The 14,382-nt window shown below is 39.3% G+C and overlaps 1 protein-coding gene across 4 annotated transcripts in view; it reads left to right on the forward strand.

Moving 5' to 3' along the window:
• The window catches only part of PLEKHG1 (pleckstrin homology and RhoGEF domain containing G1), a 215,812-nt gene that overhangs the window by 177,853 nt on the left and 23,577 nt on the right, over window positions 1-14,382 (forward strand). For all 4 annotated transcript variants that reach the window (XM_075126804.1, XM_048844243.2, XM_048844244.2 and 1 more), the window contains 6 exons: window positions 6,630-6,676; window positions 7,103-7,253; window positions 9,269-9,400; window positions 12,348-12,530; window positions 12,627-12,722; window positions 12,953-13,039. In XM_075126804.1, coding sequence (XP_074982905.1) covers window positions 6,630-6,676; window positions 7,103-7,253; window positions 9,269-9,400; window positions 12,348-12,530; window positions 12,627-12,722; window positions 12,953-13,039 — 696 coding nt within the window. The remainder of the gene's footprint in view (window positions 1-6,629; window positions 6,677-7,102; window positions 7,254-9,268; window positions 9,401-12,347; window positions 12,531-12,626; window positions 12,723-12,952; window positions 13,040-14,382) is intronic.

Genomic DNA, 14,382 nt, shown 5'->3' on the forward strand with positions numbered 1-14,382 from the left:
AAACATCTAACCCGACCTTGAGGTGCTTTAAGCCAAGCTAACAGGCATGGCTCAGGGTACATGATTTAACTTGGGTTTCACTTCAGCCCGGGCTGGCAACCTACTTGTTTTGCAGCAAGAACACAGGCTAATCAAACCTGGGTGCAGTTAGTCCTCCAGTCCTATCCCACAGTTCTATATGGGCTGTATTTTCTTGTCTAACTGCTCCCTTCATTTGTACTGCATTTTAACCCCACGTTTGTCTGCTCCATTTTTGCTTCACTTTCACAACATTTGCACATAGATACTGTCCAAGAAATCCCTCTGCCATGCTGCCACTTGGCCAAAACCTGGCATCCCCTTCTGGTAAAGCTGTGGCGTGACACCAGTAAGATCTGAAGAAGAGCTCCGTGGTAGTTGAAAAGCTTGTCTTTCTCACCAACAGAAGTTAATATAATAAAAGATATCACCTCACTCACCTTGTCTATCAGTAAGACCCATCATTTGGGGAAATGTATCCCAAATGACATTTTTGTTTAGTGGGCAGAAAAGAAACAGAGGCAGAAAAGTCACTCAGGTGCTCTATGAATCACTGTGGTTTGCAGATTGAATTCCTTAGGGAGATTCTCATTAAAAGTTCTTGCTACCAAATTCTGTTTGCTTTCACCTTCAGAACAGTCTGTTTTAGTAATGAGTAACTTTCCTTGGAAGTTATTTACATAAAGTATTGTTCTCGTGTCACTGGCATGGACAGCAGCTCCCTGCTAGGTTAGAGAGACTGAGCACCTAGCAAATGACTAGAGCAGCCCAGTTTAATGCACTGCTAAGAACCATGGGATACTGCACTAGAAATACATCCCAGTTAGATGGGTCTGGTACGAGTAGCACTTTGCAGTGGGAATGTTCCACCTGAGCTAGGCTAACTCAGACTAACTCTGTCATGAAGACATACCTTGGTAGTACAACCCTCTCCCTAGAATCTGTTATAAAGCAGATGATATCAGCTGAGGCATTTGAGCTAACAGGTCTTTACTGTAAATGTAGAGAGACAGGTACCCAAGCAGTCTTAGTGGAGGAACATTCAACTCTGCGATTTTCATCCCAAGCTGGTCCAGGGAGTTTGATTATTTTGACTTCAGAAGTGCAGTGCAAAGCTGTCTGATCTCTCAGGGACTTCTTGCAAGAGGAAATGGGGGGCGAGAGGGAGGATGAGTACCAGGTCATAATATAGGGGAATTTGATTTGATTATTCATAGGTCATGTTCTCTTTCTTTAGCTCTGAAGTGAGGTAGATTTTATTTTTCACTAAATTTTGTAGTGTGCTATGAGCCTTGTTGAAAGGCACATTCATGTCTAAAAATAGATAAGTAAAATCTAGGAAAGTTTATATAGTATGGTTGCTTTGCTTTTAATACTACAAGATGTTAATGTTTCTAAGAATTCGGGATTGTTGCATACTATAAATTGCAGATTTATGCCCATAGTCTGACCTCCATCCATATGTTTAGCTCTTGCAAACATCAAAGGAATTCTGCAACTGATTTAGGAAAATATATGATGTTGACTGATAGATTTATAGCTTTGAATGAGTCTAAATTATACCATACTGGAGATAAAATGTTCATGGTTCACTATCTACTGGCCTTTCTGCTTACCTAGCTTATTAAAATCTAATGCAGTTATGATACTGCCCTAGTTGTGATGAAATGCATTTGTGAATCCAAAGGTACCTTGAGTATAAAGTGTACAGTCTGGCCCAATTCAGAGGGCAACAGTGTACATGCCACTATTTTTAAAAAGACTTTAAAATGTTGAATGTGTAAGAATTTTCTGTGGTATCTCGCTAGATAAGCAGATAATTTTTATTTTGTCATTAATTTATTTAAAATTTATTTTTATTTTAAATATATAGGTTTGTCCTTCCTTATAACGAGACTAAAATTTATTATTATTTAAAAAACAGACAACCCTATCTGCCCAAAGCAGAATTTTAGCCTGAAAAGGGAGATGTGCCAGAGATTCTATGAAGAAGACTTCTCTGTTGCTACTGATTTTACAAGGAAGATCCTCAGATATTACATTGATGGGCAGCAGTGTAAAACTCTAAGCTAGATAGAGTTTTTTTATTTAACAATGAATGTTTTCTATTAAAAGTTTACAAACTATCCTTTTTCATGAAGTTTGAAAAGCAGGGCAGTCAAATGAAGTCATACATAGTTTAAGGTCAGAAGAGTCTGACCACCTGTATTTCACAGGCCACCCAGCACCTGCACAATAAACCCAACAACTGAAATGAGATCAAACTAAATAAGACCCCCCCAAGAGACTAAGCTAGTATGTGCCACAGGCAGAGAATAGGAGAGGTTGAGATGCACCATTGCTCCAGGCTATGGCAATGGAAGGGAAATGGTTAAATCAGATTTACCCAGATAATCCTGGCAAGTGACCCGGACCCACACACTGCAGAGGAAGGCGAAAAAACTCCAAGGTCACTGCAAATCTGACCTGGGGGAAAATTCCTTCTCAACCCCACACAGGGCGATCAGTTAGACAGTGAGCAAGCACCAGCCAGCTCGGCTTCTGAGAGAGAGAATTCCACCTCAGAACCCTGACCCACCCCACCCAGTGTCCCATTTTCAGTCATGGCCATATCTGATGCTTCAAAGGAAGGAGATTAAAAACCCACCCTCCCAGAATACACTGGCTGGGGAGAGAGGACGGAATCCCTTCCTGAGCCCTGCTGGTGGCTGGCTGAAACCCTGCAGCATGAGCTTTAGGAAGTTTATAAACTAGAAGCGAGCCTGAGGGCTGTTGAGTTCTGCCCCCCCCCCCACCTTCAATCTCCCTGTTATTTACCTTCCTAATGTATTTATAGAAAGCAATCATATCCCCTCTCAGCTTTTTTTTTTTTCTGCTAAACTAAACAAGCCAAGCTCTTTCAGCCTCCTCTCATAAGACAGGCCCTCCATTCCCCTGATCATCCTAGTATCCCTTCTCTGCACCTGTTCCAGTTTAAATTCATCTTTCTTGAATATGGGTAACCAGAACTGTACACAGTTTTCCACATGAGGTCCTACCAATTATTTGTATAATAGCATTAACACTTCCTCTGTCTCTGTTGGAAATGCCTCACCTAATACATTCTAGGATTGCATTTGCCTTTTTCACAGCTGCATAACACTGGTTTTCATTATCCTTCCATTTAATTTAAACTGAATCAACTCATGATCACTCGATCCAAGGAGATTTCTTATAACCAGCTCTTCCATAAAGTTCTCACTACTTACTAGTTTAAAATTGCATCCACCTCTTGTTGATTCAGTGATGATTTGATAAAAGAAAACTGTCATCTATCACATCCAGGAACAACTGGGCCATACCAACGTTAGTGGTATTTATTCTCTAATCTATATCTGGGAAGTTAGTCTCTCATTATTGCACACATCCCAAAAGTATTTATCTCTCTAATAATATTAGAGAGATCACTATCCATACCAGTCTGACACTGGGAGTCTATAGCAGACCCCTAACACTATCCCAAAGGACATCTTTTACAATCCTTCCCCAGAGTGTTTTTGACCCAAACAGATTCTGTTTTGTCCATTCTATCACTTCATATTTCTTTACAATGTATTGCTTCATTGATGTATAAAACTATCCCACCATCTTTACCTTTATTCTCATGTCTAGTAAACAGCACATACTCTTCACTATCTGTGTTGGACGCATGAGTGTGCTATTCCACCATGTTCCTGTAATCCCTATGATAGCTGGTTTGACCTTCTGCACCAATAGTTCCAGTTCCTCCATTTTATTGCCCAGACTCCTTGCATTCGTATACAAGTATTGCAGTCATTTCCTTCAGATTTCACCCAGTTTTCTACCTTGTGGTGTTCCATTATCCCTTACTATATTTTAATTTAGCTGATTTTCCTGCTCCTGTTTATTGAAGGGAGGCATGAAGTTTCCACAAATCTCTCTCAAACGTCTTCCCCTCATGTCCTAGTTTAAAGCCCTTCTTCTCAGTTGAACAGAAGAGAAGCATTATGAATTACTGGTCCCAGAAAATGTTATGTGCTGTACGTAAGTCATGTGGTGATGTTTATAAATTGTATGTTATGATTAAGTGGCCATGGGAATATACTGTACTTATAATATTGTAGGATTTCTTGTTATATTTTGCCTTTTCCTACTTGCATTTGATATTTTTTGTATTGTAGTTGTCTGTCTTTAATTGATACTGAATTTCATCATATTTATTGTCTTTATAGCACTCCTGACTTAATGAGAGTGATAGCTAGATTGATTATAATTTTCTTAAGCAACTATTCAGTGTAATGTCTGCTACAGGCTGAGGTTGGGTTGATTCCTAGTTTTTAACTGAGATGGTTTTTACCCTTAGCTGTTAATTCCAAGCATGTACGTTAATAGGTTATGACACAAGCTCATTGTCTCTGGGTGTGGATACAGGGCATATGTAAACCACCATGAAAACTAGCAGTAACAGCAAAATTAGTCCAAGCATGAAAGACTAAAATAAATTATTGAACTATATCTATGTCAAGACCAAACCAAAAATCAGTAACGGAGATGTGGGGTATTTAGAAGGAAATACCAGATCATAGCACATTAGTGAACAAATGAGTCCTGTGAGAACTATATTCCCCTGGAGAAATTTGGCCTGGAATTAGGATTTTTTTTAAAAAGACATTAAAATCAACTGATAAAAGCTGAAATAATTACTGAGCTGTCCCCAAAATTGACTCCACATATAGGACCAAAATGCACCACCCTTCTATCATGGTGAGTAGTCCCTAAATTTGCAAATAGCTCCAATGGATTCATTGGGGCTACTTGTGAAGTAACATACTACTCAGTGGGAGTAAAGGTGGCACACGCTAGTTTATAGTGAAGAGACTGGAAAAGGTGAGAGGGGAAGAGAGAAGTAACTGAAGGAAGTGTGGCTGGGAAGACAGGCAACTGAGTGTGCTCGTTCTGTCCAATGACCATTCTAAAACCCATTTATCCCCTGAGAGCCTTGTGCTGAAGTGACGCTGTTCTTAGGACTCCAAATATTACAATTGTGACTTTCTTTCAGCACAGATATTTGGTTTTTGCTTTAATAAGCTATAACTGCTCAAAAAGAACCACTCCCGGGGCATGGTGATTGTGTTGCATTGTGTCAGAACAGCTTATGAAGATATCTGTAGTGGAATCTGGGTGTCTTGTTTACTATTCAAGGGTTAAGTCCTGTAATCACAAGGATGGGGAGAGTGATTGCTTCAAAAATATTTTATAGGTACCCAACACTTTTTTTTTCATCCTCAGGATACCAAAACACTGCATAAATTGCACACCAATAACATGGGATAGAGGGTGACAGTCATACATCACATCAAAATGCAAAAAAAAATGTTGTTTTTAAGGTCCCATGCAAAATAAAGTGATGATGAGTAGGGGGGAAGTTTTGGAGCAAGCAGGAATGCAAGGGAAACCAGGTTCTGGCACCTAGAACCCAATTGATACAAAAAGCTATTATGAAATTGCATTTTTCAATGGGTGCCAGGTAACCCCACTAAAGTTAGTTAGAAAACAGCTTCAATGGTAACTTCCTGTTTTCATACACACACAATTTTCTGAAACACCCACCTTTGTGGCTAATATTTTCCATGCTTAGTCTCTGCTCAAATGTGAAATTACTTATGACAGTCTGAAAACTGCATACTCAACATGTCCTTAACTCTACAGGTGCACACATGCATGCAAGTTATTCCTTTGTCTTTTCTTTATGTAAAGAAAAAAAATAAATTTAAAAAATATAAAGCCAGCAAAATAATTTTAAGGTAGTGACAAAGATGTCAAGGTCAAGATAAAAGATTCATTAGTCAGGAAATTCAGAAGTTAATTGCTTAAGAACATAAGAATGACCATTCTGGGTCAGACCAATGGTCCATCTAGTCCAGTATCATGTTCTCTGTATGTATATATATCTCCTTACTATATGTTCCATTCTATGCATCTGATGAAGTAGGCTGTAGCCCACAAAAGCTTATGCTCAAATAAATTTGTTAGTCTCTAAGGTGCCACAAGTACTTCTGTTATTTATATAGCACTGTTATGTGTGTGGCATATTTACATGCCAAACCAATAAGGTTCCCTATACCCAAAGAGTTTGAATCTGATCCTCCAAGGTGCTAGATGCCTTGAGTGGGAGTTGAGGACAGTCCACATGCCTACAGAAGGAATTCAGCACTTCATGGGATAGGACCCTTAACATGCAAGTCAGTAAATAAAGAACAGTAAACAGAGAAAAGAGTGTCATTTGTTTCTTTTCACTCCAAGGCTTGTACAATAGCTGAATTTAGAGTTTTTGGAAGACTGGGAAAGGAAGATTGGCAGATGTTTTATGGGAGGTTGTTCCAAGGATGTGGAGTGATGTGAAAACAGGCATCCAGTTAGGATTTGGGCAAAAAGGAGTAGCCAAGGAACAACCTTAAACACTTTGTAAGGCGGGGATAATATTAGTGTAATAAGTGGCAACAATATGGTTGAATTTACATTGTCAAATGAAAAATGTGCATTGATCCTACTGTTTGTAGATAGTTTTGATAAAATCTGATTATTCAATAATCTTTCCTCCCTACACATAGAGTGAAGATTTTCACATATATACACAGTACTGCACCAATTATCCAAGGTAGGAATATTTTGTTCCCTTTTTTGCCTTTTCTTCCTGCGTTGTCCCTTTTTGGAAGGTGTATAAGTAAAGAATACACTTAAAATACAAGCAAAAATATTTTTTCATATACACAAAGGTGGTTATTTACTTTTTTTTCTTTCAACTCATGATGATACAAAAAGTGAAAAGTACTTATCCTAAGGGATTATTATTATTATTATTTTATAAATCCCCATCAGCCTCTACTACTAATAAAATCAGGACCTTATTCTGCAATGTAAATTCCAAAAAGAGTTCTGCATATGAAAGGAAAGTAGGATTGGGCTCAAAACTAATACAGGAATTTCATGATTGGCAGGAGTTTTATATTCCTAGTAGGGGGAAGGAAGGGTACATAGATACAGAAACAGCATATCTTTAAGGAGATTTATTATATGTTTTCAGATCGGTGGCTGTGCTAACAGAATGCATGAGGAACAAGACACTGGCCAAGTTCTTCAGAGAACGGCAAGAAGCTTTACAACACTCTCTGCCTTTGGGATCATATCTTTTAAAACCTGTCCAACGAATCTTAAAGTACCACCTGCTTTTGCATGTAAGTGCCCACACAAAAACATCTCTACCTAGCACTGCTGTGCCTCCGCCTCCCTGCAGTATTACTACACTGGGAGGTTCTAGATTTTTTAAAGATATGTATTCTTTTGTTGATCAACTTTTTACATGTGGAAGCATTTTCTGTCTCTAATCTCTTGACAATATATAAATACATTTTGAGTGAGGAGCGTATGGTAATTGTTTTAGACACACTGAATAGGTTAATGCATCCAAATAATTAGATTTTTTCCGGTCTGTAATTCCAGTCTTGCTTGGGAGTGTCTTGCTGTCAGGAGTAAGCAATTTTGTGCAAAAATTTCTTTCAGATGAAGAAGTTCTTTTTCTCCATGTCTAAATGCTGGGGGCGGTTAGAAGGGAAGATAAATACTTATAAACATGATTTATTTGTATTTTTGTGAGGAGTAATGATTGGGGAAGCAGGAATCATTGCTATAGCCACTGGACTGAATTCAGAACATTCTCAGAAATTCCTGCTTGGTTAACATTTTCCACATATGTTTCTGTTACAAGATCATATTAATTAATTAAAAGTAAAGACAGAGAGATTTTAAAGTATCTGGTGAATCCCTTCTGCCCCACCCCAGACTAATGCTGTATGTAATCAAGTTTCTGTAGGCAGGGTACATACACCCATTTGTTTTCAGAAATCAAATGAGCATTGGCCTAGAAAGGGGCAGTGTGGGGATCGGTGGTAAGGTTTTTCAAAATGCAAAAATGGGACACCTGCAGGAGTCCTGCCCCTCCTTGTGGCTTCGCCTCCTGCTCCTCCTCTTCACCCTGAGGCCCTGCCCCTGCGTAGGCCAGGAGATGGAGATGGAGCCAGGCTGTGGTAAGAACCACGTAGGGGAACCCCAGACCCTCCACCTGCCCTGGGTGGGGGACTGGGGTGTCCAAGAGCAGCCCGTGTCCTCCTTCCTCCCCCTTTCCCCTGGGGCAGGTGGAGGGTCTGGGGCTCCCTGGGCAGATCTTACTACTGCCTGGTTCTGACTTCTGGCCTAGCTAGGGGCAGGGCCTGAGGAGGAAGAGGAGGAGTAGGGGGCAGGGCCCCATGGTGACGGGGGAGGCTCCCTTCTTCCCCTGCCCCCATGCCTCCCCACCGGGAAGAGGCTGGCACCAAGGGTTACCATCTGGCCCAGTATTTGACCACCCTGGGTGGTTGTTTTTTTTTTTTATGAATTTGCCAGTTGCCAGAAAAATAATTTAATCTGCCAGGTTTTTTTATGTGAGTCTAAAGATTAGCGTTATTAGCACACTACACTGAAATATCTAATGTTAAATTCCAGCTAAAGACGCTGCAGAGTTCCCACTTCCACAGTTTAAGTGATAGCAGATCAGAACTGCTGAAAATAACAGCAGCTGTCTGCCCGCCCCTATGGAAGCACATCACAATGTTATCAGTCTTATCTATATGTGTTCTCTCTCTAGATACTATAAGTGGATGTTGAAGTGGGTTGCCTTATGGTTGGGGATTGGAGTTGCGGTGAGCTTACCAGGTGGGTGGGTGGGGAGCATTTTTTTTGCATTTCAAAGGTGGTAACGCTACTGGTGGCCACCCCCCACACACACTTTCCCACCTTGAGTCTTGGGCAGGCACAGAGCAGTGCTCAGGGAATCTGGGACAAATGCTGTTCCGGAGTCAATCAGCCCAGGACTGGGACTTGAAATGTACATTTTGGGACTGTCCTGCCCAATTAGGGGTGAATGATCACTTGTGTGTGTGTGTACGTATGTATATATTAACACATACCGTGTTGGTGGCTCAAATCTCATTCTGCTAGTGTGTGCATTTGCATCAGCAGTGGTACTACAGGCTGTAAGGCTTTGCCTTGCCAACTGTGCCTAGCCCAAATTGGTGACAATAACACACTAATATCAGAGGAAGCAATACTGGATTCAGGGATTTTGATGCCAAGACAATAAAGGCCTTGTCAACCTTACATCTGATTTGAAAAGTCAGGCTGAAAATAACTGGCTCCTTATTGGTTTCTTCATTAGGAAATAGAAAACCACCTGGATAAGGACACTGAGGGTTATGATGTGGTGCTAGATGCCATAGATACAATGCAGAGAGTGGCATGGCATATTAATGACATGAAGAGGAAACATGAACATGCTATCAGGCTACAGGTGAGTTCACAAAGAGATTTCATGGGCTATTGGCAACTTTTTCGCTTGTCTATGTGACTTGCTTTTGCTGTTAATACATACACCATCAGCATTTTCTATTACTCTGTTTTAATTTGTTCCTGTATTTGCTATATCTAGACTCCAGTTGAATATTGTGAGTGTGTCTGTTGGAACTCAGAAATGTTGGTCATAGGTGCTACAGAAGAACCTCAGAATGTACTATCTCTTACATGCAGCATCCTGTGAAATATTTGTTTGCAGAATTACAGATAACTTTTCTGTCGTCCTGACACTTCCATTGTACACCACTACTATTTAACCACAGGGCATATTTTTGTTGAGAACTCCTGTAGTTCCCTATTTCAGACTTTTGTCCTTTTTAATTTTGTTTGGTTTGAGACATTTCTCATCTTACTGCTTATTTTGTCTCTTCCTCTTAGCTATTGAAGTGTGGCTGTATCTGCCTATGAGTTGCTGTGTAAAATATACAGAGAAGTTGTCAGAGCCAGCAATATGCCTTATAAAAAAAAAATCCAGCTACTCTGCAATGAAGCATTTATTGAAAAGGGAGTGACCCTAGGTAGTCACCGTAGTTTATAGTAGATTTTCTTGTGCAGACTTTGTTTGAAGAACCATCATTCCCTCTAAAAGTTTCACTGATTCCAGACCTTCTCACAAAGGGTCGCATACACTTTCTATTGTATTAAGGAAACCAGCAGGGCTCTGGGGAAGGAGACATCTCCCATTCAAGTGATCTATAAGTTATTCTTTGTTTCTTGTATTTCTGAGCAGAGATGGCGCTCACTAAATCCCATATTTGTATGTTAATTGGGGAATATAAATAAATGAAGAAAAGATCATTCATTTTAAAATGTCTTCCCTGAGTCCATGTAACCTTTCCTAAGTCACTGACATAAATATGGATATTGATATCTGAAATACTTGGCAATAAAGTTGGTTAGATGCTGTGGAAAACTTAGTTTAATAATTTACAGTCTGAGCTGGTAAATGTGGAGTGGAGAAAACCTTTCGTCTCAGTTTGTCATTCTAACCGTAATTTCTGTGTTCTACAAGGGTACTGATGTCTCTTCTATGTACTATCATGTAATGAAGTGTCTGTAATTCTGCAGCTACTATGGCTGCATTTCTGCATGAATTCTCTTCCAAAGTGGATAAATTGATCTCTGGGGTACACTTTAACTGATGTACAAGTTACTAAAGAGAAGTGATAAAATTGGAACTTTTCCATTCATTGTGTTTTTTAATCACAGTCTTGTGTATATTCCAGAAATGTTGCTTCAATGTATTGTCAGATGTACAGCAATCACTGTGCTATTTGAAAGAAGCTCATAGATTCATAGATATTAAGGTCAGAAGGGACCGTTATGATCATCTAGTCTGACCTCCTGCACAACGCAGGCCACAGAATCGTGCTATCTTAGAAATATAATTCTATAGGGTCATATCTGTAATAGGGACATTTTCCCCCACATTGCTATCACCACCAGAGTTAAAGCAGTGCTAGCTTTGGTTGGAAATTTTTTGAAAATGTCTTAGTGTTGGTGGGGTCTAATCCTGGGTTACTAGCACCTGACATGTTAGATGTCATGCTTATAGAAGTTATGCCAATGGAGTTGGAGAACAAGGAACTAGAAGAAACAAGGAAAGAAGAGCGCAATAGTGTAGAGCTTCATTTTCTTAAGGCTATCACTGTGCTAACCTATGTTTATTTGTATGTATTAATTATTTTTATTTAAATAATAACTATGTTGTCACCCGAACGTACCATTAGCAACACAAATATATCTCGGCCACATTGAATGATCAATTCAATAGAAACTCAGCCAGTCATCTCCCCTTCTGTCATCTAGAAAGCATGCCCTCAGCTTTCTCCCCAAACCCAGTCAAACAGATGTCTTTTGCAGCCTTCCCAGAAGGTCGTCAAATCTGGACCATTTCAGACTGGGTTGGGGAGCAGCGCAAGCTGGAGTCCATATTTGTAAATTATTTTTTTATTCTCCAGGTTGCCTACATCTAACCCCTGCTAGGCCAATCACCAATAACAAGAATCACATGGAGAAAGAATATTAAGAAAAATTGGACCAAAATTGGGCAACTAAAAAGAGTTAGTGATTTTTAGTGCTGGTGAGAAGTGCTAGATTAACAGTCCTAGCAACTGAAGTTTTATAGTTCTTCACAGGACAGGTAATGGTACTGCAAGGTAGCAACATTACCAAAATTCAATCTCCGTGCACTTCAGTCCTTGTCATCTCTGCTGTGAATGGCAACCAGGGTGCCCATTCAACTAATTGTGATGGTAGTTTTTGTAACGTGGACACCTATCATCCACCATGAAGACCCCTAACTCTTTTCACATAGGCCCTTAAACAGCCGTCACGTGGGGATTTTACATTGTTAAACATAGGTTGTCAATAGAACTGAGCTAATAACAGATTTTTCAGTTTGCTGGTAATTCTGAAAAATTGGGGCAAAAATTGTTTTGGATTGAACTGAAAATGAATTTTCATTGAACAGAAAAATAAAGTAAAGTAAGTTTTGGATTGAACAAAATGCATTGTTATGTTAAAATTGAACCATTTCATTTCAATTTTGACCATTTAAAATGTTTTTTTATTAAAATTAAAGTTAATTTTGAAATTAAAAATTGCTTTGAACTGAAAATTCAAACTATTTCATTTTGAAAATAAAAGTTTCAGAATTTTCTTAGGTTTTTTACCAAAATAATAAAGCAAAGTCAACATGAATTTGCTAAATGTTTTGGTGTCAGTACATTTTCATTTTTCACAGAAAAGTGTTTTGTCAAAAAATTTCACTCAGCTCTAGTTGAAATAGAACATGTCCTAATGTCCTCAGTAGATCGTACTTTGAATGTAAAACTCATTTAATAAAATACTGTTCAGAAGGTGCATTGTTTTCTCTGTTTCAGGAGATACAAAGTTTACTCACTAACTGGAAAGGGCCAGATCTCACTAGCTATGGGGAGCTGGTTTTAGAAGGAACATTCCGCATTCAACGAGCCAAAAATGAGCGCACTTTGTTCCTCTTTGACAAACTGCTGCTTATTACAAAGAAGAGAGAAGAAATGTTTACATACAAAGCTCATATATTGGTATGTCATGGAGCACATTTTAATGTGCTGATTGAACCAATTTCCAGCTTTCTTTATACTTTCCTCTGTGATTCACTATCTCTTCTCTCTATACAGTGTGGCAATCTCATGCTTGTTGAAGTAATACCAAAGGAACCACTTAGCTTTAGTGTCTTCCACTACAAAAACCCCAAGATGCAGCACACAGTGCAGGTATGACAGAAACCTCCCTGCTCTGAACATAACCTTACATGTTGTTATACATGATGTCAAATAAAACATTCACCCAATTTGCTGTATTTAAAGCCCATCTCCCCTAATATTTGTGGTAACGGGGCCAAATTCTGCCCTTAAGTACTCATGTACACCCCTGTATTTATAGTCTCCAATCCCTGAGTGGCTACAGTAATGAGTAATTTGACTGTCTCATGATTTTACAACAGGCTAAATCACAACAAGATAAACGCCTTTGGATTCTTCACTTGAAGAGATTAATTCTAGAAAATCACCCTGCTAAAATTCCTGCTAAGGTAAATAAACTAACTCTCTAATCTTTGTATTAATAATAATATTTGTATTATTTAAGGCACTTTTATTAGCAGACAGTCACAAGACAATTTGGAAGCAGCTTTTGATATCGAAAGTCCTCTCTATGTGAATGAAATGGAATTCAGGAAATATGTTTTTTGTTTTTTTTTTATTTTATTTTTTTTACATCTTCAGACGATTCATAAAGCTGAAAGGGAAAAGCTCCAGCAAAAACATCTATGGGAGTTGGCACACGAAACCTAGAATCTCATCGGTTTGTCATACTCTTTGTCTACCCTGGGATTTGTCCTTTTGCACCTGTAGTTATACCAGGGTAGCTGCACCAAGGTAAACCTGTAGTGTAGATACATAGCACCAGTGTAAAAAGTGACTTGCATCAGTGTAATTTAGCTTGGTTTAAAACTGGGGTAAACTGGACTGATGTAAGTCACTTTTTATGCTAGTGTAGTACTTCTGCTCTGGGGGTTTGCATTGGTGCAGTGACCTTGGTATAGCTCAAGCAATGTATTTCTGGAATTGCCTACACCCAGCTGATGACAAGGCTTTAGAAAAAAGCTATGGGCTTGAACTTGTCATTGTATGTAGAACACCCACTGGAGTCAATATCAGTTTTGCATAAAAACTGATGGAAGGATATGGTCCCATATTTGTAATATAATTAACATTATAATAGAAAACTGAACACACACTATAAGATACATTTATACCAAGCTACTTATTAATCTTAGACTCTATTTAGTCCTTAATAGAATTTTTAAAAACATTTTCTACCCAAGTCTCCTGCCCAAATACAACATGTTGCTTGTATCACAAAGAGTAATCTTAAAGTTATCCCTTTGAAGCCCTGAGAAATAATTTACACTTATGGATTGTCTGGCTATGTAGACTCCCTCCTCAGGCCCTATGCTACCAGCACTCCTAGCTATCTTCGGGACACTGCTGACTTCCTGAGGAAACTACAATCCATCGGTGATCTTCCTGAAAACACCATCCTGGCCACTATGGATGTAGAAGCCCTCTACACCAACATTCCACACAAAGATAGACTACAAGCCATCAGGAACAGTATCCCCAACAATGTCACGGCAAACCTGGTGGCTGAACTTTGTGACTTTGTCCTCACCCATAACTGTTTCACATTTGGGGACAATGTATACCTTTAAATCAGCGGCACTGCTATGGGTACCTGCATGGCCCCACAGTATGCCAACGTTTTTATGGCTGAGTTAGAACAACGCTTCCTCAGCTCTCGTCCCCGAATGCCCCTACTCGCGCTATATTGATGACATCTTCATCATCTGGACCCATGGAAAAGAAGGCCTTG

The sequence above is a fragment of the Caretta caretta genome, chromosome 3 (assembly GCF_965140235.1).
Source record: "Caretta caretta isolate rCarCar2 chromosome 3, rCarCar1.hap1, whole genome shotgun sequence".
Taxonomy (NCBI): domain Eukaryota; kingdom Metazoa; phylum Chordata; order Testudines; family Cheloniidae; genus Caretta; species Caretta caretta.